The sequence below is a fragment of the Morus notabilis genome, unplaced genomic scaffold (genome assembly GCF_000414095.1).
Source record: "Morus notabilis unplaced genomic scaffold, ASM41409v2 Scaffold305, whole genome shotgun sequence".
Taxonomy (NCBI): domain Eukaryota; kingdom Viridiplantae; phylum Streptophyta; class Magnoliopsida; order Rosales; family Moraceae; genus Morus; species Morus notabilis.
The window spans coordinates 17,890-40,364 of NW_010358151.1; the positions used below are offsets into that span (position 1 = coordinate 17,890).

At 32.5% G+C, this 22,475-nt stretch overlaps 1 protein-coding gene and 1 pseudogene across 1 annotated transcript; one reads left to right on the forward strand and one right to left on the reverse strand.

The window, feature by feature from the left end:
* Positions 1–7,887: 7,887 nt before the first annotated feature.
* LOC21399581 lies at positions 7,888–9,344 on the forward strand (annotated as a pseudogene).
* Positions 9,345–13,085: 3,741 nt separating this feature from the next.
* On the reverse strand, positions 13,086–21,508 carry LOC21399583 (nuclear pore complex protein NUP93A). The gene is made up of 15 exons (XM_010091899.2): positions 21,353–21,508; positions 20,665–20,756; positions 20,412–20,478; positions 19,803–19,862; positions 19,116–19,205; positions 18,635–18,904; positions 18,183–18,278; positions 17,735–17,869; positions 17,388–17,441; positions 17,189–17,272; positions 16,892–16,978; positions 15,876–16,778; positions 15,205–15,386; positions 13,955–14,246; positions 13,086–13,691 (listed from the first exon to the last, which is right to left on the reverse strand). The coding sequence occupies exons 1-15, from the start codon at positions 21,452–21,454 to the stop codon at positions 13,614–13,616; spliced, it is 2,592 nt and encodes an 863-aa protein (XP_010090201.1). The 5' UTR covers positions 21,455–21,508; the 3' UTR covers positions 13,086–13,613.
* Positions 21,509–22,475: the final 967 nt, after the last annotated feature.

The window sequence follows — 22,475 nt, forward strand, 5'->3', positions numbered from 1 at the left end:
GAAAAACAAAAACAAAACCAACTCCAAACATGAACAAAGTTTGGATCTCAATTGTTGGAACGCATTTTGTGCTGCTTTTATATTAGCATGTTGTCACGCTTGCAAAACGGGATGGTTGCGTGGAGGTAAACAAGATTAAGAAATTTAGCGAGTGATGATGTTCTATGTCTACTAATTTTATTTTAATAAAATGAGTTACCAAATATTTTTAAGAAAGAGCTCATTTACTTTAAACAATAATAAATAAGATTTTATCTGGAAACGCAACCTCCAATATTTGGAAGTTGACTTGGTAGAATAACCAACACATGCACACTGTAATTTAAAAATATAGAGGATAGAAACATTGTAAGTTTCAAATTCAAGATCCATAATTATTACATGCCTTAAATCTACTTTATGATTTAGTATTATTTAACTTGCAATACTATTCCATGACCAGCTACCTTTATCATAATGTTCCCGATTGGGTTCTCGTATTTTTTTTAATATTCGCATGCTACAGACTCATTATATTTTATAACTCGAAAACATTAATTTTTTTTAATATGATGTGAAACCTATGACTCCCACTTTACTAATGAGAAATGAAAACGTTAATTTTTTTATTAATTTTTTCAAACTTTGATTGACAATTGACACACGCACACACTCACGTACCCAACAATTTTAAAAAATGTTTATTATTCCTTTTTAGAAAACCGTTTTTATTATTACCTTTTTAATTTTAACTTATTGTTGTTTGTTATTTTATGATTCTTTTAGGTTGTGGAGAGGCAGGAGACTCTTGCAACAATAGGTTCTAGGCTCTTCTCTCAGGCCATCTTGTTACGAAAAATGTGAACGTAAGTGCACGTATCGTTGTCAAGTAATAATTTTGTAAATACGAGTATCGTCCCATAAGGAGTGATCGATATTAGCTACCGAAATTATGTCAACCCTAACTTTATTTGAACAGACCGAAATAATAGAATTTTATTATGAGAATTAAAATAATAAAAATAAAACAAAAATAAAACAAAACAAAACTCGAATGATGATTAGAGAAAATTCAATGATAAAACGGCTCTAGGGTTTCCAATTTCACCAAGATCAATCAAGTTCAAACCCTCAATTCCCAATCAGTCAATGTATGTTTATTCCTATGCTGAGAGTGGATTTCTCTAGATTAATTACTAATCTTTCTCAAGCACTAGTAATCCTACCCAAGAATGCAAACCTCATATCTTTATCAAGATTTTAATATGTTGAACGCATTAAGATTAAGAAATCATAATCACCACACTAGTCACATAACTATCTCTAGCTTATGATGTTCTAATGGCATTATAATCAATGATCATGTTTAACCATCACTTCTCAGTCTCAGAATTAAACTCCAATTCATGCAAAGATTGGCCATACATTCACAAACATTAAGAATAGATTATAATACTCAACAATATGAAATAAACATCGACTGAATTAAGAATTGAAAATTATAGAACAATCATGATCTGGCTACATCGTAGCCCTAGAAAATGAAACTAGAACATAATGGAAATAGAAAACATCCTAACAATAATTCTAATAATGAGAAAAGGAAGAGAAAAGAAAACTAGATTGAAGATTCGAGGTCGGAGTCTGTTTCTGAGTGAGCCGTCTTCTACTTCGTTGTGCTGCCAATTCTCCTTTTTTTCTCAGAAAAGAACCACTTATTCAGTCCTAAAAAGTCCTATTTATATGCCTTCGGTCGTAGAGGCAAAATTGGGATTTTTCAGCATAAAAAACTATGTTGAAACCCACCTTGTCAACACTAGTACAGCGGCACTGAGTTATGGGCACCGCGGCACTCTTCAATTCAGCTCACACATGCTATGGCGTCAGTGTTGAGTGTCACGACGCTATGGTCAGTGCCATGGCACTCTTGGAATCACTCAAAATGCCTTTCTAGCGCCACGGCCTTGCCTGTTTGGTGCCATGGCGCTCATCCTTTCTCAAAGTAAATGTTAATAGACTTCTTTTATTCCAGTTAACTCTAAATCGATCCAAAGTGCCATATCCTACTTAACCTACAAAACAAGAGCAAAAACAAGGGTAAACCCTATACTAGAAACTCGAAAACCAACAAAAGGGTAAGATTAAGCACTAAATTCGTGAGTACAAAAACTCACTCATCACATCTCTTTCTGAAATCAGGCCATCGGGGACAAATACTAATCAGGTTGTTAGGTATATGCAATTTCAAATTTTAATCATTCTAAATAACTTCATAAATTCATTGAAAAATACTTCTATTTCCAAAATAGTTCATTCTTCGATATAATTTCTATAATTTGTTGTAGCATCAGTTATAAAATAAAATAAATAATATTTGAAATAATAAATTAAGGAATTGAACCGAATAAAGTAAAGCATTATTACGTATCCAATTTAATAATGTAATGAATTATTGAATTGAATACGCAATTCAGGTGAGTCTTTCATGTATTCATTTTTCCCGAATTATAAAAAATGGGAAAATAAATAAAGAAATAATTGAAATGTAAAGCATCCATTTTCTTATGAATAAGAGATTAAATTCGCTTCTTACCTTCACTTACTAAAAATATAGACTTTAAATGGTTAATTTATTATATGTTCGTAAAGGAGAAAACTCTACATTTGTTCTTTGATTCTTTTAAAAGGGCTTAAATTCCTCACCACAATATCTTCATTTCTTGGAACTGAGATTTATTCATTTTTAAGTAAGTTCGTAACTAATGATACTTCGTTAAATTTCTAATTGTTTCTCCATAAAAAGTAATCAAGAATTCTTTCACGGCCGTTAGAGAGTAATTGAGATTATAAATTTGAGCAACTCACGTAATCGTTGACCTTGATTCTGATAAGTAGTTTTATTGAGATTAGAGGCAAATGATGCAAAGGCTTCTGGTTCTACCGATTATACCAATTCCAATTTTATTTTTTAGGATACTTAATTATTTCATGGCTTTAATTTGAGCCACAAATCCTACTCCAAAAGTACGAGACACCCACATCAACTAATAAAAGGTCTCATTCTAATTTAGGAACAAAAAAAAAAAGTCTCATTCTATTATAGATTTGCGGATAAGAATATTTATATGTTTGTAATGTAAAGTACATTACTAGGAATATAAGCCTTAACATCTCATCATGATTAATGCTTTTATTTGGTAGGAGGGAAAGAAATGGAATGAAGGGAAAAAGATGAAGGATAGAAAATAAGAATGATGGAAAAGATAATGAGTTAATATACAATTATTATTTTAGAGTATCTCCAATGCAATGTTATAATTAATATGTTAATTGCAAAATTAACATTTGAGTGTAAAAAACGCTCTTCAATGCAATGCCAATTGTTATGCCACATTTTCCATATGTTGTAGTTTGTGGTAAATTTCCCACCAAGTATAACATATGAGAAAGTTGTCATTTGATTACTATTGGTTATAATGTTTACTTTTTCCATATAATCAATGCAGCTTTTGCATTTTTTAATTATTTTAAGGGAGTTTCTTAGGTGTTTTTTACTTTTTAGAAACACCGGTGTTCCTGCTTTTTCAGTCGTTAGATCTGGTCAAAATCACACTAGATTGGCCAGATTGAAAAAGTATGCAGAACAGACAAGTTCCGATACAGATTTGACGGTTGAGAAGCATGGATCACTGGTGTTTCTAAAAAGGAGGGAACATCAGAAAAAGTCTCTTATTTTAAAAATAAAAGTTTACTTTTACAACTTTCGGAGCTGAATAGTTATAAGAAAAGGTAGATTTAGTCAAATAATATTACGCATTGGAGCAAAAATAAAAATAACATGCCATATCATATTTTTTGATGTTAAATATACAATTGACATTAGCATTTGCATTGGAATTAGTCTTACCTATTCAAAATTGAAATTTATAAATGAGGTCCAAAAAGTAATTTCATCTTATTTTAAGGAGTTTCATTGGTAGGACTAAAAAAAAAAAAATATTGTCAAAGAAAGTCTCGTTGTTCTTAGTGTAATAATTTTTCCCTGCTAAAATATCTCCACTCATGGAAAGATAAAAAAAAAAAATGGTGGGTACCACTTATGCTATTTTTCTTTCTAATTTCTTTTCCTTTATTTTTTCTCTCCTACCAAACCACCTACTTTTCTATTTTGTCTTCTAAAATCTCTTCACCTTCTTCATTCCTTCCATTTTTCTACCCTACCAAACATAGTGTGTCTCTAACTATTGGCTAAGCAGTTACAATTGCTTCCGTGAATGAAAGTTTTACCCAGCACCTCTTTCTAAAAATCGTGAATACAAATTAAAAACATCTCTAAGATAAGCTTTGTCCCAATGGTCTTCTTAATAGAAGAGACATTAATATAGAGTTGTGTAAAAAAACATATTACATTGTTCCCTTGTTGATTGAGAATCATATTTTTCTTATATACAAAATTATGTTAAAAGTGTTCAAAACCTTTTTAAAAATGCTAAATTTGGAATCATTGAAAGTTAAACCAAATTAATTTAAAGCCAGTCTTTAAGAAATTTGGCAAGCCTACTGCTCCTTAATAAACTATATTCTATAGCTTTGGAATCATTCGCCTGAAACCAAACAAAGCCTTCTTCGCCTGAAAGAATCATTCGAGTGTGGTCTTAGAAGGAATGGAAAGTGGTCATAACAATCTTACTAATGTGGCATTATGAATCAAAAACAGATTTTTTTTTATTATTATTGAATAGAAATATATTTGTAAATTTTAATTTAAAAGTGATGATACCCTTAAAAATTTTCATTTATAAAGTAAACGCAACAGAAATTCTATAGAAAGAAAATCAATTTTTTTTTTAATATTTACCCCACCCACTAATGTATTGCTCCAACACTAAACGTCACCGGAACAAGAATAATAACATCTTAAATCACTAATATGTATATCTTTAGAAGCATTTCGTTTCTTTCACGGCTCAAATTATAACTCAAATTTTATTATTACAGTATTTTTTCTTACAAAAATTTGATTTTAATTTTTTTGCTTCGTATTTTTCTCTAACATACTCAAGTTATGACTTGAGTTGTGAAAATAAACACACTTTTTATTTTTGTTAGCGCCATTTTTCTTTTTCTCATTCTTATTTTTTTTTACCCTCATCTCGTTTCTTTCTTTCTTCTTTTTTCTTTTTTTTTTATTTCCTCCCTAATTTTATCTCTTTTTTTATTCTTTTTGTGTCTTTCCTTTTTACATTCGTATCTTTTTTACCCTATTGCAAATTTTTATTTTCTCCAAATTAGCTCTCATAAATATACTTTTCTTTTTAATTCACCATTTAAATAATTTCTTCTCGTACATATCACTGTCTATATTTTTTAAATCATATTCTCTTAATAAAACATTTCGTAAGTGTGGTTAGTTTTTTTATTTTCATTCCTTTTTCCTCTCTTTTCTTTTTTTTTGTCCTCTCCTTTTTCATTCGTATCTTTTTGTCCTCTTATACATTCTTTATATATATATATATAGATATATATTTCTCCAAATGAGACCATAATAAATACATTTATCATTCGTACGTATTAAAACTTGTGCGCATACACACGGTTTTAACAATATATAAATATATATATATATATATATATATTTGTGTAGTTTTAATGATTACTCTAATATTTACTCATTAATGAGTATTATTATTTTAGCTGTAAGATATCAATCCAACAGTTATAATAAATTAGATAGTTGACAAAAACAAAATCTATGACAATTAACAAAATTGGATTCTTATCATACCATATCACTAAATTTGCATATTTAATTAGTAATCATAATGAGAATGTAATCATTAAAAAAAATTGTCCATATATATATTGGTATCAGAATCAAATGATAAATTATAATTTCATATATTATATATATAATATATATATATATATATTAGCAGGAATCTTGCAATTAGTAGATGGTTTAGCCTATTAAAGAAGAAAAAACGCGAGATGAAGATTTAATATTATTCGATAATGTGTCTAAATTACAGATTATAAAAGGGGGGAGAAATTTCACTAATAAGGAGTATTATGAATGAACTTCATATAAATACGAGTTAATGAATACGAGTTAAAGTTGCAAAATCGGCTATGTAACCTAACCTATCAAATTTAGAGATTTCCTAACATGAAAATAAATACAAATAAAGTCAGAATACTAATAAAAGTAATAATATATAAAAATATTATTCAACAATTTTCCTATTTCCATAAACTAGGAAAAAGGGATAAAATTCACTAGTAAGTTCAATGACAAAATCGGGTAAACTATCAAAACTCGACATTTTTTAATATGAAAATATATACGAACAACGATAATAACACAGATATATTTTTTTTTTAGTATAGCCTAAATGCCTTAATTGAGTAGTAATAAGTGTGAATTTGATGCATTAGTTGTGCTGCTTATGACTACACTCAACATTAAAGTAAGGTCCTCACCGTTTTTAATGAATTAAATACAAAAACACATCTCATAAACTTTGTGTGGGAAAGAAAGCAGGAGGATGAAAATAAATTGTTTTCTTTCTCTTTTTAATTAATAAATTGTAGGAGTAAATAACCGATATTAGAGTCAACTAACACATCTTATCAAATAGCAAAACTCTCAAAGATCCCAAAAACAAAATTAAAGAAAAGTTATTAGCAATGTTAGTCCTTGAACTTAAGCATTGTAATAATTTGATCCTTTATTTTTTATATACTCCCTAAATATATATTTTTTTGGCAGATTTTGTCCTTAACACTAAAAGTGATAAAGATTTCTGAAATTTAATAACACTAATCATATGGTTACTACGTGATAACCTAAAATTTTACTAAAAATAGCACTATGTGCAAGATGATATCTTCATTACTAGAATTAGGACATTTTGCATTTACTATAACTATTTATGTAACATTTTTAATTATTTGCGATATATATGTGATTATTTATGTTATATTTTTGAAATTCTTTGCCAATCTACCAAAAAAAAAACTTATAAGGAGTAATTTATCAAATTAAATTTAGAGACTAAATTGTCACAATGGTCGAAGTTTCAAGACTAGCTAGCAATGCTAATAATAAAAAATTATTTAGTTGATCCATGTCAAGAATGGCCTCTTCAATACAGTTCCAGAGAGAATTAAGAAATTGATTCAAGGAACACAAATTATTTTCAAAACTGTGGGCCCGTTTAGTCGAGTTGAGATGTGACTTTATGTGAGCTTTTTACTGTAGTAAAAAAGTTAGTTAACTATTTCTGAGAGTTTTTTTTTACTGTAGCAAAACTCGAATCGATGAAATAAACGGGACTTGCAAGATTCTGAAAATTCCAAAGCAACTAAAGAGTAGCAATAATACCAGAAGTCCATAAAAATAAAATGGCTTACTCATTTTGATCTTGAGAGCTAAATCAATAAGCTGCTGCACAGAAATTTCTCTAAAGGCTTCTTTTTTCTTTCTAGGTTGATTTTCCTTTCATTTTTAGATAGTATTATTTATTTTTTGATTTTGTTTTTTCGTCTTATTTTGTTTTATTAAATAATTGAGTAGAGAATTTCACGTAAAAAAAAACGATATTACTATTATTCGTAGAGCAAGAGGAAGAAGGGATCTAGGGTTGGATCGCTTCGATATGTCTATTTCTTTAAATGATATGTACATGCATAGGCCGAAAACTTTGACTATTCAAGGGCATAGAAATCAAACTTTGTAATTATTATGGCTAGCACAATTAATAAATAAGAGCAAAATTACGTAATAATCTGATAATATACCAGCTACGTAAAACTTGCACTATATATAAGATTACGTTCTAATCAAAACCAAAATACAAAACCTATAACATTACGACCATCCTCAAGGAGGCAAGAACATTCAGTGCAATGACAGTCGTTGATCATCATCATTCCCACCAATCTCATGATGATCAAGAACCCACCAAGCAATCTCCACCGTCCGTTGTGGTGGTGGTGGTGGTTCCCTTCCCTCTTCAAAGCCATTTAAGCCAACTCTTGCAGCTCTCTCACATCATTTCTTCACACAACATCCAAGTTCACTACGTTGGCTATGCTCTACACATTTCCCAAGTCAAGTCACGTGCAAGTCACGCACTAAACGATGCCAAGAGAATCCAATTCCACGACTTCCCAACTCCTCATTTTCTCTCTCCTTTGCCTACCAACACCACGTTCCCTTCACATCTCATCCCTTCCTTTGAAGCCTCCCTCAACCTTCGCCAACCCGTCATGTCACTCCTCACTTCCCTCTCGAAAACCGCCATGCGAGTCGTCATCATTCACGACGTTCTGATGAGTTACGTCGTTCAAGATTCTGACTCTTTGCCCAACACAGAGGCATACATCTTCCACTGTGTCTCCGCCGTCTCGAACTTTGCCTTCATGCGCGACGCCGCGGGGCGACATCACGATCGCCCCGAGATCCCGTCTTATGAAGGGTGCTTGGTTCCTGAGTTTGAGGTTTTCTCAAATTACCAAGCTCAGTTTCTGTTCAAGAGTGGTAACAAATGTGGGCATTTGTACAACACTTGTAGGTTGATAGACAGTGAATTTCTAGACTCCTTTTTAGAGGAAATGAGAAAGATCATGGGTGGGAATATGAAGCAGTGGGCAATTGGGCCACTGGAAACAGTGACAATCTTCAAGAACAGATCACCGAACAAAGTGAAAGGCCAAGGCCAAAACAAGTGTTTGGAGTGGCTTGACAAAGCAAGAGAAGAACTCTGTGTTGTACATCTCTTTTGGGAGCACAACTTTCATGGAAGATGAGCAAATTGGAGAATTGGCAATTGGGTTGGAGAAAGTGGGGTCAAGTTTTTGTGGGTTTTGAGAGACGCAGACAAAGGAAATGTTTTTGATGAAAGTGAAGTTAGAAGACCTCAACTTCCACTAGGGTTTGAGGAGAGAGTGAAAGGAAAAGGAATTGTGGTGAGAGATTGGGCGCCCCAGATGGAGATTTTGGGGCACTCTCAACTGGGGGGTTCATGAGTCATTGTGGGTGGAATTCATGCTTGGAAAGTATTAGTCTTGGAGTGCCCATAGCAGCCTGGCCAATGCACTCTGATCAGCCCATTAATGCTGTGTTGATCACAGATTTTCTCAAAGTTGGTGTTTTTGTGAGGGAATGGGCAAAAAAAGATGAGTTGGTGAGTTCATCGGTGATTGAAGAAGTCGCGAAGAGATTGATGAAATCGGAGGAAGGAGATGAGATAAGGAAAAAGGCTGAGGAATTGGGTTGTCAAGTGATAATGTCTACTGAGAAAGGAGGCATTACTAAAATGGAGTGGGACTCTTTTATTGCTCATATCACTAGGGAAAGCTAATTATATATGATCAAGAAATTACTCAGAATAAGATTGTCCTGGTTGAGAAGGTCTTTGCCAGGATTAATCCAAGTTAATTATACACACACACACACACATTTATATATATATATATATATATATATATACATACATATATGGGCGTGCACTCGTCATTTCTATTTTGAGGGAAATAAAGATTCAAAGCAACTTCTTTAATTAGTATTGAAGTATTGTTACATTAATATGAGAATTGATGACGGATATTCTCTTTCTAATTAATGAGAATTTTTCTTTTCAATTTTAGATTAAGTGAAGAAATAAAATGTCATCAGTTAATTTACATATGTAAGACAAAAGTGGATATATAAGAAATAACTATATTTACTTGCTGATTTGGTTGGCGTTTACAACAGTATTGCATGAGCGGATAAGTCATAATATTGTCTAAAATAAAAAATTATTGGTAATTTATTTTTTTAACACCTGCCAAAGAAATCTCCAGAAATATAAACACCTGCATATGATTCTTTGAGAAATTTAGAAAATAAATAAATCCGCACATGATGATAACCATAGAATGTAAATGCTAGAAAGAAAACAAAAAATACAGCATCATTTTCAGCAAAAAAAAAAAAAAAAGTAAAATAAATAATGGCAGTATCATTAAATTGATGGAGAAAAATTAGGGATTATAAACATGACATTAAAGTTGAAAAAGATGCAGGGTATCTTATTTTAACAATTACGAATGTTTATTTTGAGCTAAAAATAAGTCTATACAAGGATTTTAGGAATAGGATTTGTTGAAATCCCTGCAACTGGCCAAATTCTTTCTCCCTGCCTTTATTTTTTGAGAAATCTTGTCGAATACTCCTTAAAAACGTATCCATCTTGATTTTTATCTCTTATTGTTAATTAATATCTTTTTAATCAAATAATTATACTAACAAAAGAAAACTAATCAAAAGTACATTATTTTTTTTTATTAATTGAATGATAATTGTTTATATCTCCGTAACTTCTTAATAACAAAAGAAATCTCCATAACTTCTTAAATGACAAAAGAAATCTTATATGTAACTCCACAATTAGTCCGATTACTCTGATTAAGGAATGGACCCTATATGGTAATAGGCACGGAGCCAAGTACATTGTAGAAGGGCACGTGTCTCTCTTGAAAAATTAATGAGATGTTTGTTTTAAAGGTTCGTTCTTATTCTGAATCATAATTTTTAGTTCTTTACAATATTTTTTTTTCACAAAAAATTTAAATTTTTAAAATCAAAACCATGATTGATTGAAATCCTAAAGATTTTTCTATAGAACTCATAGCATTTAATAATTGATTGAAAATTATATTCTTGATATGCAGTCTATTAAAGAGTTTGTACTTGCGCATATTCAAATATTTCTTCCCATGATCCTAGAAAATATTATTACTTTGTCACAACATACATTGTGGTTCATTTTCTTTGTTGTTTATTTTTTTGAATTTTATATTTTTGAATGTGCCTTTTTTCATTTTTTTTTTTACTTCGTGCTTATTAAAATAACTTTTTGCAAATGTAACACTATTTAAATATTATTCTCGTATTAACTTTTTTTCATTATTGTCCCCACTGAAATAATGTTTATCCACTCTATATTCCTACATAAAAATCTTTTTTTCTTCAATACTCTCAAATCTATTTTTACACAAAATCCTATTGGTGTTTCACTGTTTTGCTTGTTACACTTGCATTACTTCTTTCAGTTTGTATTGCTACAATTGAGAGAGTATTTTTTTTATATTAATGTTTTGAAGAACTATTTACGCATTTGAATAGGAGATTAATGGATGAACGGAAATTCGATTGGGAGCACAATTTAATTGTTAGTGGGAGCACAATCAAATGAGAATTTTGATTTTCCTAACTATTATTTCAGTATCTAAATCTTGTCTTTATTGCGCTTCCACTAAATTCAGGATAGCAAGTCCACTCAACAAGCTCTTTGATTTGAAACCATCACTCGAAGAAATATATATGTTCTGCCACTTATTGGATTAGGGATGCCAATTTGAAACGGCAACGTGGTGTTTCACAGTATTTGGGGCGATTTTTCCTCAATTTTAATGAGAAAATTGTTGAACTTACTCTTAGAATACATGAGTTTGAATTTTCACTTCTTATTATTGATTAATACTCTTTTTGACTAATATAGTTATATGATTAAAAAAGAATTAATCAAGAGTAAAAGGTAAAAATCTAGATCTATGCACTCTAAAGGGTAATTGTCTCCTTTTCTTCTAGTTAATTGCATGTCTTGCCTCAAACCCACGTAGATGTATGTGTGGACGAGTTTTAATGGTTAGGCTTGTATCGGTGATTGCACATCAAATATAGAAATTTGATGATGTGACCTGATAAGAGTTCAATTTCACTAATAGCCATAAACTTTTTTAGTCAGCTGCTAAATTTATTAGAACCGTCTGATCAATATTTTATGGTTAAAACAATGATACCCACTAATGGATAAATATTAGAGTAATCATTTAAATCTTATGTTTTTTGTCTATTGCTTGCTTCCTCTTTAGTTGTTCTAATCTCATAAATGGTTATAGAATTTTATCTTTAATTTCGTTTTGGTCTCTAACTTTTAAAACATCACAAATTTAGCTCTAAGGTATTAGTTTGTTTCAACTTTAATTCTTCCTTGTAGTTAATGTTAAAAAGATGAGAAAATATACACATCATACTTTTTCTTTATAGTGCCAGTGATCTTGATAGAAAATAATACTTTACTAGTAAAACATTATATATTCTGTCTTTTTTTTTAACATTCAGCTAATGGATAGGTTAAAACTGAAACAAACTAATAATTCAAGGTTTAGTTTGGGACCTTTTAGGGTACAATTCCGGAGCCATCTATAAGATTTTTTGCTTTGGTAACCATCTATGAGATTGAACCTTTATTTATTTCTTCTTTTTTATGCCAGACATTGCTATTTTACGGCCAATTACAGTTGATTCTTCTCATTTCTTCCCCACTTTGGTCATCATCGACGTCATATAATTTTATCATAAAGCTAGTTAAAGGGACTGATGATAGTAGACAAGTTTTATTTAGTTTGGTAAACTATCTATCATTTCTGTTTCAATGACTATCAAATCAAATGATATATGGCGGGGTAGGAACTAAGATGGAGCTTGAATTCAAAGTGCGAGTTTGATCTCAGACCTGACCGGTTATATGTACTTTTATATTTTAAATATATAAGACATTGGTATTTCTGGAAGTTTGAATATTATTCAGTTTACTTTATAAGACATTAGTGACTTTGTTGTTGAATTTTACAATTAGTGAATAAGTATGGGAATAGCTCCTCTAATGGGGATTCCCCGACCGCGCCTTAAATTAGGTGAATATGAAAACAATACGAGAATAACAAAAGAGTAAGATATGGGAGGTGTGAAAAGCATACCCACCCCGGTGGCTCCGCCCAGTTGTCATTCCTATAAGCAATTATGGCTCCGTTCATTTCACCGATTTGAATTTAAAATTTTAAGTTTTGCTAAAGTAAAAAACTCTAAGAAACAGTCACATCTAACTTTTTTGTTACAGTAAAAAACTCTCATATAAAGTCACGTCTCAACTCGAATCAACGAACTAAACGGACCCTATATATATCTAAGAAACACACTTGATCATCACGTAGACCTCATAAAATAATCGACATACCAATCACAGCGATTTGAGTACACAAAGGATGTTCTCAGAGGAAACATGTGCAAATTATAGATGCTTTGTAACAAACCATAGGTTATAAAGATTGCAGATTATTTCTACTATTACACGAGATCTAGCTTCAAAAATAGCAGAACAAGTAGATCTTTAACACCCCCCTGGGAAACCTACCCCACTTGCAGACTTTCGAGAGGTCTACTAGCTCTCCCAAAGGTTTTCTCTAAATTCACACTCATTAAATCCCTCCATCCCCTGACTACTAACCTTTCCCTTTTATAATTCTAACCCTTCTAACAAACTGATAACAAACTGCTTAAAAAAATACTAACAAGTAACAACAACTAAACAATCACTTAACCAACTAACTTCCAGTTCCTATTATTACCTCTAAACTTTTCTTCACCTCACCAATATCACTGATCAACACAGCGAAATGCTCAACTCTGATGATTCCCATAGAATTTACAAGAAGAAAAAATTTAATCATGGTTACATGTAATTTGGATTTGCTCGACCGCATGGACATCTAAAGCCGCCATTGCTTTTTTCTTTTCTTATAGTTCACAGGGTCCTTGCAACCTTTTCATATAAATCACGAGGCCAATTCCGACTTGAATTATTTGCAATGAAAGTTGCGATCTGCAAAAGCAAATAACAGAGGCATCATCGATACTATACAATTGATCAAGGTTTTTCTAAGCAGTTATTTTGACTGTAATTTACTTCAGCATAAAACAAATTAACAAAAATTTCACAATTTCTTTCAGGAGAACTTATCCATATCTACCATTTAAAATAAAAATAGATACTTGAAATAGGTCATAAGTAGAATGGCCCCAAGCAACAGAGAAGCACTTTGTCAAACAACAATAGGCGAAGAATTTATTGGTTGAAAAACACACCTTAGCCCTCAGGGCACGAAGTGATCCATCGGAGTCAGTCACATTGTCTAGACAAGTAAGTGCAACTCTAAGAAGGTCAGGAATGCAAGCTTGGACATGAGGAGAGAGATTTTGAAACACATCAGTGGCAGTGTCTGGAGTTCGAGGATCCAGTGGAAGAAATGGAAGTTTTGCAACCTCCCTCAGAGCATCAATATAATGACCCACTTTCACAAATTTGTGGACTGACAGTATTGCCTCAAGTTGCCTTAGAACAGTCTGCTGTTCGGTAACATGCTCTCTCTCTTGCGGACTGCAAAAGCATATTATAGAGATCTTTAGTCGGAGAAGAAACTTCAAGCGAGTATTGGCAAAGTAAAACCGAAAAAAAAAAACAAAATAAACAAACAAAAATAAAAACAAAACAAACATTTGTTCTAGTTTTACAATTTGACCTATCTGGAAATCTAAAGCACGTAAGAACAACTCCAACCATGCTAGTTATTTCATATTTTTAACTAAAATAGCTAATGATTTAGCTTTTGCTTTTTTTTTTTTTTTTTTTAAGCTTTTATCCACTTTAATCATTAGCTAAATGGTTAGCTATTTTAACTAAAGCACTTTCCACTAGCTAAATATAGCTAACAAGAAGTTGCTAACTATTTATTTTTTTTATTATTTTATTCTTAGTCTTGACATAAAGTAAACGTTAAAAAAGAAAGTTATTTATATTTTTAAACTTTTTAGCAAGAATATTTTAAACTAAAAAAAAAAAAATTAAAATAATCTATGTTTAGCTAAAATAGAGAGTGTAGTTGGAGTGACTCACTAAAAAGTTGCTACCTAAAATGCTAAATTCTAGCTAAAATGGCTAGAAAGCCATTTTAATAAAATAATAAAAAGAATAAATAGCTAGCCACTTCTTGCTAGAAAATGCTTTAGCTAAAATAACTAATCATTTACCTAATGATTGGAGTGGAGAAATGCTAAAAAAAAAAAAAAAGCCAAATCATTAGCTATTTTAGAAAAAAACATGAGGACGTTTGGTTGGAGAATTCAAACCATGTGATTCGAATCATTTTTTATTTACGTGAATTTTTTGTGAGAGAAAATACTGTAGCGAACCACGAATCATGATTCGAATCAGGGAACGAATCATTTTACCAAACATCGCCGAAATAGCTAGCATGGTTGGAGTTGCTCAAACATATGAAATAATTCAACAATTTGAACTTAAATTAAGAGAAACAAAAGATGCATTGTGGAATGACCTGACATCAACGTGATACTTATAACTCTCTAGGATCTCATTTCCTGAGTGAATGAGGCCAGCTGTCCGGCTTTCACCATCCAATCTACCACGTGAGAGGGCGCAGATTGCTTCGGATAGGCACTTGTTAATTGTATCCAATGCCATTGAGAATGCCCCAATTCTTTTTTGAATTTCTATAGACTGAAATAATGAGGAAACGATTAATACAATTATTAAAACCCAATTATTTGCGATGCTATATTAAAGTCACCAGATCAATAATAGGCCATGAGCAGAAAGTATTTGACAGCCATGTGTAAGTCAAGAAGAGTGAAGTAATAACTATATGATAAGTCAAAATGTTTGAAATGTTGAACGAAGTACAAAGATTCAAATCTTTAAGACAGAACCAAATGTCTAGTTCCATGCGGGGTTTATCAGTATCCAAAAGTTGTGTGGATGTCACCATCTTCCACCATAACGTTTCATCAGGGAAAAATAATTCTTATCCACATAAAAGGAAAGGTTCCAGAGTCCAAATATGTGCGGTATTAGCACATTTTGCAAAGTGCACTAACCACCATCCATCACCAAGAAAAATGGAATTAAAACCATAAGAAAAGTTGATGTTTCATAGAGTTCCTCGCATTCTTTCCAACTAATAACATGCAAGGGAAGGGAAAAAATTACCTCGTCATATAATCCAGCTTCTCGACAGCGGTGAGCAGCTTCAAGCAAGAACTGTTTTCTTGCTTTATCATCAATGAAAAACCGGCTCAATTCACCTTCTTCCCCAGCACCTCTTGAACCAAGTAAAACATAGATTCCACCATCTCCCAGTAACAGCTCAGTAAGGAGTTGCTTCAGCATCAAGTTTCTCTGCCTTTGTTGATCTGCAGTACCTCGCCCAGACCATAACAACTGTCCACCACCAACTGCTGCAGCAGCTTGCGCATAATATTCTAGTGCTGTTGGAAGGTCACCAAGACGTAGATACAAAGATCCATACTGCCTAATTATGGTAGAAGCCTCTGCATAAGCATCCATCAACCCCAACTTTTGTCCAGCCCCGACACCTTCAGAAAGGATCCCATGGTCTGCCAGCACAATTGACATGTGTGCAGCATCAATATTGTATCCTTCATCTCCCGCTTCCTTCGACAAGTATAGAATAGCTGGCAGCAACTGGATGCTTAAAAGCAAAACATAAGGGTACACTAGAGGATCCTTTCCATTTTTTGTATAATATGAGGGGTCAAACTTATTTAGGTAAACCTGCAAATCATCCAGAGTGTATGGTACCAAACCATCACTTAAAACAACAGATTGGGGACCAACAGTGCAGTCTCGTACAGCCGATAATTTGAACCACAAGAAGTCCTCGATTGTATTGAAAAGTGTTGGTGAATCTCTCAACACTCGGTCAATTTGCTTGCGTGACCCAGATATGATAGCATATAATAGCAATTTTTTCTTGTCATATGCATTTCGACTCAGGCGATCACCCATTCGCAACATTTTGTCACATTCTTCTGATGCAGCAGCTGCAATTTCTGCTGGAACCATACCCCCAGTATTGATCCATTCTGTGAGCTTTTTTTTTTTTTTCCAAAAGATAAAAGAAGATAAAAAGGTAGCCCCAAACATCAGATATCACATCATTGCTGTGCAAGAAATAAATAAGTAGATAAAATAGATGTCAGTACCAGAGGAGCAAACTGATGTGAAGAACGGGAAGAAAGAGCAACATTTCTTGCTTCATCGTAGTAACCAGTTCTCAAGCAAAAGAATATCTGTCACGGACAACAAGGATAAATATGAAAGATAGCCTCAAAATTAGTAAACATCAAGTCTTGAATCATCAATAAAAAATTATTTTTCTTTAGCAAATAAATAAATCAAAAAACAAGATAAAATTAGTATTGAGAACCTGCTGCATATTTTTCTTTAGCAAATAAATAAATAAATAAATCAAAAAACAAGATAAAATTAGTATTGAGAACCTGCTGCCAAGTAGTATCAACAGGAGGTTGCCTACGAGCATCACCTGCATCAAAGTCTAGGACTCCATAATCCCTCAAACGAATCTGTACAGATATAGAAAAGTGTCAAATATACTGTACATCACAAAAGTATCCAGAACAATAATATAACATATAACTTGCACGTCTTCAAAAATTGATAATCAGCATGGCAACAAACCCGAAGAAAGGCACGAATTCTTTGCATGTTTCCGACAACCCCACCGAGCGCAGCCTACAATGAGATCAAAAGATAAGCAAAATTGTGAAATTGAAATAAACAGGTATACAAAGATGATAGCTAAATAAAAAGTTCCTTACAAATTCTTTAGTTGGAAGAATATATCAACTATGGATCAATAAAATTTCACTCAAACTTCATAGGAAAAACAAATCCAACTAAACATTTATATTGGGGAAGCATTATTAGAAAATAATAATGATAAGATTAAAAATAATAATTTCACAGATCTAATCCAATCCAGCAAGGCAGCGGAAAACAAACATGATAGCATATATAATTATTACCTGGGCAGGACGACTTTGAATAGTATCCATTATATATTTTTCATGCCCCCGTTCAAGGTGGCACCTTGCACCAACAACTAAAGACATCTTCTTCGACATGCTCCGTTGAGTAGTCAAGTCTTCACCAATCAATGCCTACACCATTTTGCCCATTACAAATAAAAAATAAGAAATTTTAAAAATTTTAAAAAAAAATCTTATTTTCCATGAAACAAAACCAAAGAAAAGCATTCACAAGCATGTGCTAGAGAAACCGAGAACATAATACAACGATTGTAAAGTAGAAGTAAAGCACATAATTATATAGTAATTTAAAAATTTTTAAAAAAAATCTTATTTTCCATGAAACAAAACCAAAGAAAAGCATTCACAAGCATGTGCTAGAGAAACCGAGCACATAATACAACGATTGTAAAGTAGAAGTAAAGCACATAATTATATAGTATACCTGAACAAGGTGCCATATCTTCTGCATGTTAACTGATTTTCCGCCAGATGCATCAAGGCCTAGACTTTCATATGCACTCTTAAATGCTGTTGCAGGCTAGTGAAAGAAACAAATAGTAATTAGATTCACATCATAAATGGAACAAAACTTGAATACAATCTTGAATACAATCCCAACAGCACCAGCCATTTCACCAGTTGAGTATATCATTGAAGTGTGGAAACAATAAAAACTGACTATTAATATATTAAAAAAAAAAAAACAGCAGATATCTCAGCAAAATATAAGACCAATCTTGCTCATAACGACTTCCAAGATTGCAAAATGTCTAGTTATACTAAACAATAATAACTCAAACCAACCACTCAGTCATGCTTCAAACTAGTTATATAAATGCCCACAGCATTAGCTTCTTTAAATTATCATTGGAATAGTACACAAGATAGGCGTACTTTAAATGGCAAGCCACGTTCCCTTGCATTATTCAGATCCTTTACAACTTTAGCATAGACTGTTGCTTTTTTCTCAAGGGTAGGCTTGTTAGCTAGAGGTACAATCTCCATGCTTGATGCACCAGATGAAACCTGAGGGCTGGAAGTCATCGACACTATCTGACCAGAGCGAGCACCCCCACTGCTGCTAACTATCATATTAGTCCGTGGTAATGTGGAAATTCGACTTAAGTTCTGAAGACTATCACGTTTCTCCTTTTGCCAATCCTCCTGATATGCAATAAAGGCAATCAGGCCCAAAACACAATTAGCAAAGATAACCACTTCAACATTTTTTGAAATATTTCCAAATTCCAAATTAATATTTCTCCTCAAGTGGTTACCCTCTGGTACAAAGATTTGACGCTATCAAACACCAGAGTGCCATATTGGAAAATTTCAAAATTAATATAGTCATGTTTATCATTTATGTCATGCTAACCTCCAAGACTTTCAACATATAATCATTGAAACTTCTCAGATTATCCTTTTGAGCTTCCTGGACAGCCGAAACCATTGCCATTTCATGGACCTGGTAGATTGGTATGATAGACAGAACAATTTTTAGTCACTGCCAAGAAAAAAGTAGGAAAGTATTGCGTAAGAATTGCCAGATACTCAAAGACGGTTAAACTTTCAGGATCAGAGCCATAATGAAAGATTCTTTCACTGCACTTCACTTTGACAGCTCAGTCAATATGCATGTACCAAATTTATATGTTATTATGTTGAATTTGAACTAAATGTGGACAAAAATTGACCAAATAACTGGGAAGCCTCCCTTCAATACACACAAACTACCTATTTTGAAGGGATATGGGCAGAAGAAGTATGACCACTGAAATATCTAAATTGTGGGGAGAGAGAGAGAGAGAGAAAGAGAGAAAGAGTATAACACTTGTGCATACACCCACAGCCCACACCTATACCCATTTCCCTGTAAGGCTGTAACACAAGGTTTCCTAACAATTAACATGTCTAATTCAATATAAGTAAACAAATAAATGGGTTAACTATTACTTGGGTTTTGGCCATTTGTAACGAAACAGTCCTACCATTAAAGTAGTGGAAAATACAAGTATTGTTTAAGCAATTGAATAGTTAGCAAATGATATAAAGAATAAAGTACCTGCTGCAGATACTCCTCAACAGTTGTGGCCTCAGCAGGGAAAACATCCTCAAATGTTGTCTTCATAAAAAGTACACCATAAAGAAAATACAAGCAAAAATCAGCTATAGTGGTAATAACTCAATATTAAAGCATAGATGTTAATTAAACTACAAGTCCGCAACCAGTCCATCCATTAAAAGAGAATTAAAAAGAAAAGGTGTGACGTGAGCTTTACACAAGTACTACACAAGAAAAAATATAGAAAATTAGTTTAAGGAATTTGAACGACAACATTTTTTGGACAGGATTTGAACTGAGAATAAATAAGTGAAGCATAATGCAAGAATAACAATGTAAAACATCAGAAACAATTTTAGTTAGCTCTTCTAATCCTATTAAAGCAATTTTTCCAATGCAGATGCCATTTGAGATTACAAAATTGGAAACAATATGACAAGTTTTGCAACCAAGCGACTCATCAAATGTTTATACAAAAAAGTTTTCGCAGCCATGGAGCTAGAGTATTGAACACCCAACAAAAAAAAAAAAAACTCATCAAATGTTTATACAAAAAAGTTTTCGCAGCCATGGAGCTAGAGTATTGAACACCCAACAAAAAAAAAATACCTTCAATTCAAAAGACTTCAGATCACGTGCAAGCTGCTCAGCATTTATTCCCTCACGTGCAAGAAGCCTATAAATGCCCCCAACAACAACATATTAGGTACGTTCAATCAATCATGTTTTATAGACGACACAACAAAGGGACAGTATAAGAATTGAAATATTTAAAACTGATAGTCCCCATTTCCTATTTTTATTTAAGAACTAGAAAATTTAAGAATCGCAGCGATTTCTGCCAGAATAAACACTAAAGTACCTCGTCGCAGCAATTGATTGCGATGGAGCCTCAGTTCTGAGAGTTTTTGCCTTGAGCTTCTTAGATAATGCTTCTAACTGATCTAAATTTCTCTGAAACAAGGAAAAAAAATAAAGTTAAAATCAAGAAAATTACTCCAATGAGATATAATTCTTGCGTCAAGAAGAAAACTTTATCCTTATGTTTAATTGAATTTTTTCCTCCTTTCTTTATATCATTTTCTAAGCAACCAAACAAGAGAGGAACCACATTTTCAATACAGCAAGGTTTTTCCACAATTCCCATTGATTACACTTCAAACAAAAATGCCATACTGTTTCCACCATTTCTCAACATTCAAACAGTCGAATGAGTGTGAATTACTAAGCAGAACCAACAAATTTCAAATTGCGCAAAGCTAATTTTGCTTTCGAATATTCAATAACGATTGATCCGATAATTAGATTTCAACTTGCACTTTTTCCTTCAATTTCTCGGTATCAAAAGTGACGGCAGCTAAACCGAAAGAGTATCTTCGACGAAACCCCCAAACAACAAAAACCAAACGACTGTAAAAGAAAAAGACTATCTTCGACGAAACCCCCAAACAACAAAAACCAAACGACTGTAAAAGAAAATGAAACATTTCTCGTCCCGCATTTTCTCGGGAAACAAAAGGAAAGTGGAAGGAGTAGGTAAGGAAGTGAACCTGGAGAGGAGGGAACTGAGCGGAAGGGGCAGCTTGCTCGAGAAGCTTGGTGGAGGAATGGAGGAGATCGGTCCAGTTGCTCATGTCTTGCTCGCTCGCCATTGCTGTGGAGAAGAGAGAACTGTGAGAGTGGGAAAGTTGAGAGAGAGAGAGAGAGAGGGAAAAGGGGTTTTAAGGGCCTTTCTAAAGCCCTAAAATTTTCAAACCACTTTAGCCTAAAATGAAAACTGGTGCTCCATTTTTATTTCTTTTTCCATCTTTTTATTTATTTATTATTCTTAGCATAGTTTTTGAAGGTAAGATCATTAGATCAAAATCTTGGAAAAATGAAAAATTATACCAAACTTATACAATTTCAAAGGAATTCTTATTGGATGAGTTTGTTTTCATACCCATATAAGGTAGAAACAGAGGTAAGGATAGAGATAAAATCTTATGTCTAAATCGTAGCGCTTTCCGTTCCACTTCCATCCCATATTCATGAATTTTATATAGATAAATCGACATAATATTAACTTTTCAAGTATAATTAAAGGTACTCTATAATTAATCATTTTGTGACTTTTATTATTAAAATTTGATGTGCATATGTTTAGAATTTGATTTGTTTTTTACAACCTTTAACTTGGGTTGGATTTATAGTAAATTTTTACTTTATTTTTTATTTGAAATTGTTATGATTTTGAAATACATTTATATTATATGAAAATAAGGCGGGTCTCTCAACAAGGTTAAAAGAGATCTATAGAAATTAGGAGAATTATGACATATTTGTCATCTAAAATATAAGCGACATGGCGCTTACATAAAGGCCTCGTTCACTTCGCGGATTCGAGTTTTCAATTTGAGCTGAGATGTGACATTTTCTGAGAGCTTTTTACTGTAACAGAAAAAGTTAGATGTGACATTTTCTGAGAGCTTTTTACTGTATAAACCTAAAACTGAAAACTCGAATCGATGAAATAAACGAGACCAAAGCTGTCATTGAATGTGTGGAAACATGTCATTTGTAATGCAGGTATGTGTCGTTTTCAAGCAAAATTTTGTTGTCGTTTGGTTTGAGATACGACCTATCGCTTGTTGTCTTAAGTTACTTGTTGTTTAAATTAGAGAAATTTCGTGT

What these genes read in the sequence shown, in the direction of transcription:
- LOC21399583 (XM_010091899.2), bottom strand. Translation starts at nt 21,454, where the DNA reads ATGGCGAGCGAGCAAGACATGAGCAACTGGACCGATCTCCTCCATTCC. An exon ending in TTGATACTACTTGGCAGCAG is followed by an intron (nt 16,979 to 17,188) that starts GTTCTCAATACT and finishes TGTCCGTGACAG; the next exon opens with ATATTCTTTTGCTTGAGAAC. An exon ending in AAGCTGGATTATATGACGAG is followed by an intron (nt 15,387 to 15,875) that starts GTAATTTTTTCC and finishes TCATTATTTCAG; the next exon opens with TCTATAGAAATTCAAAAAAG.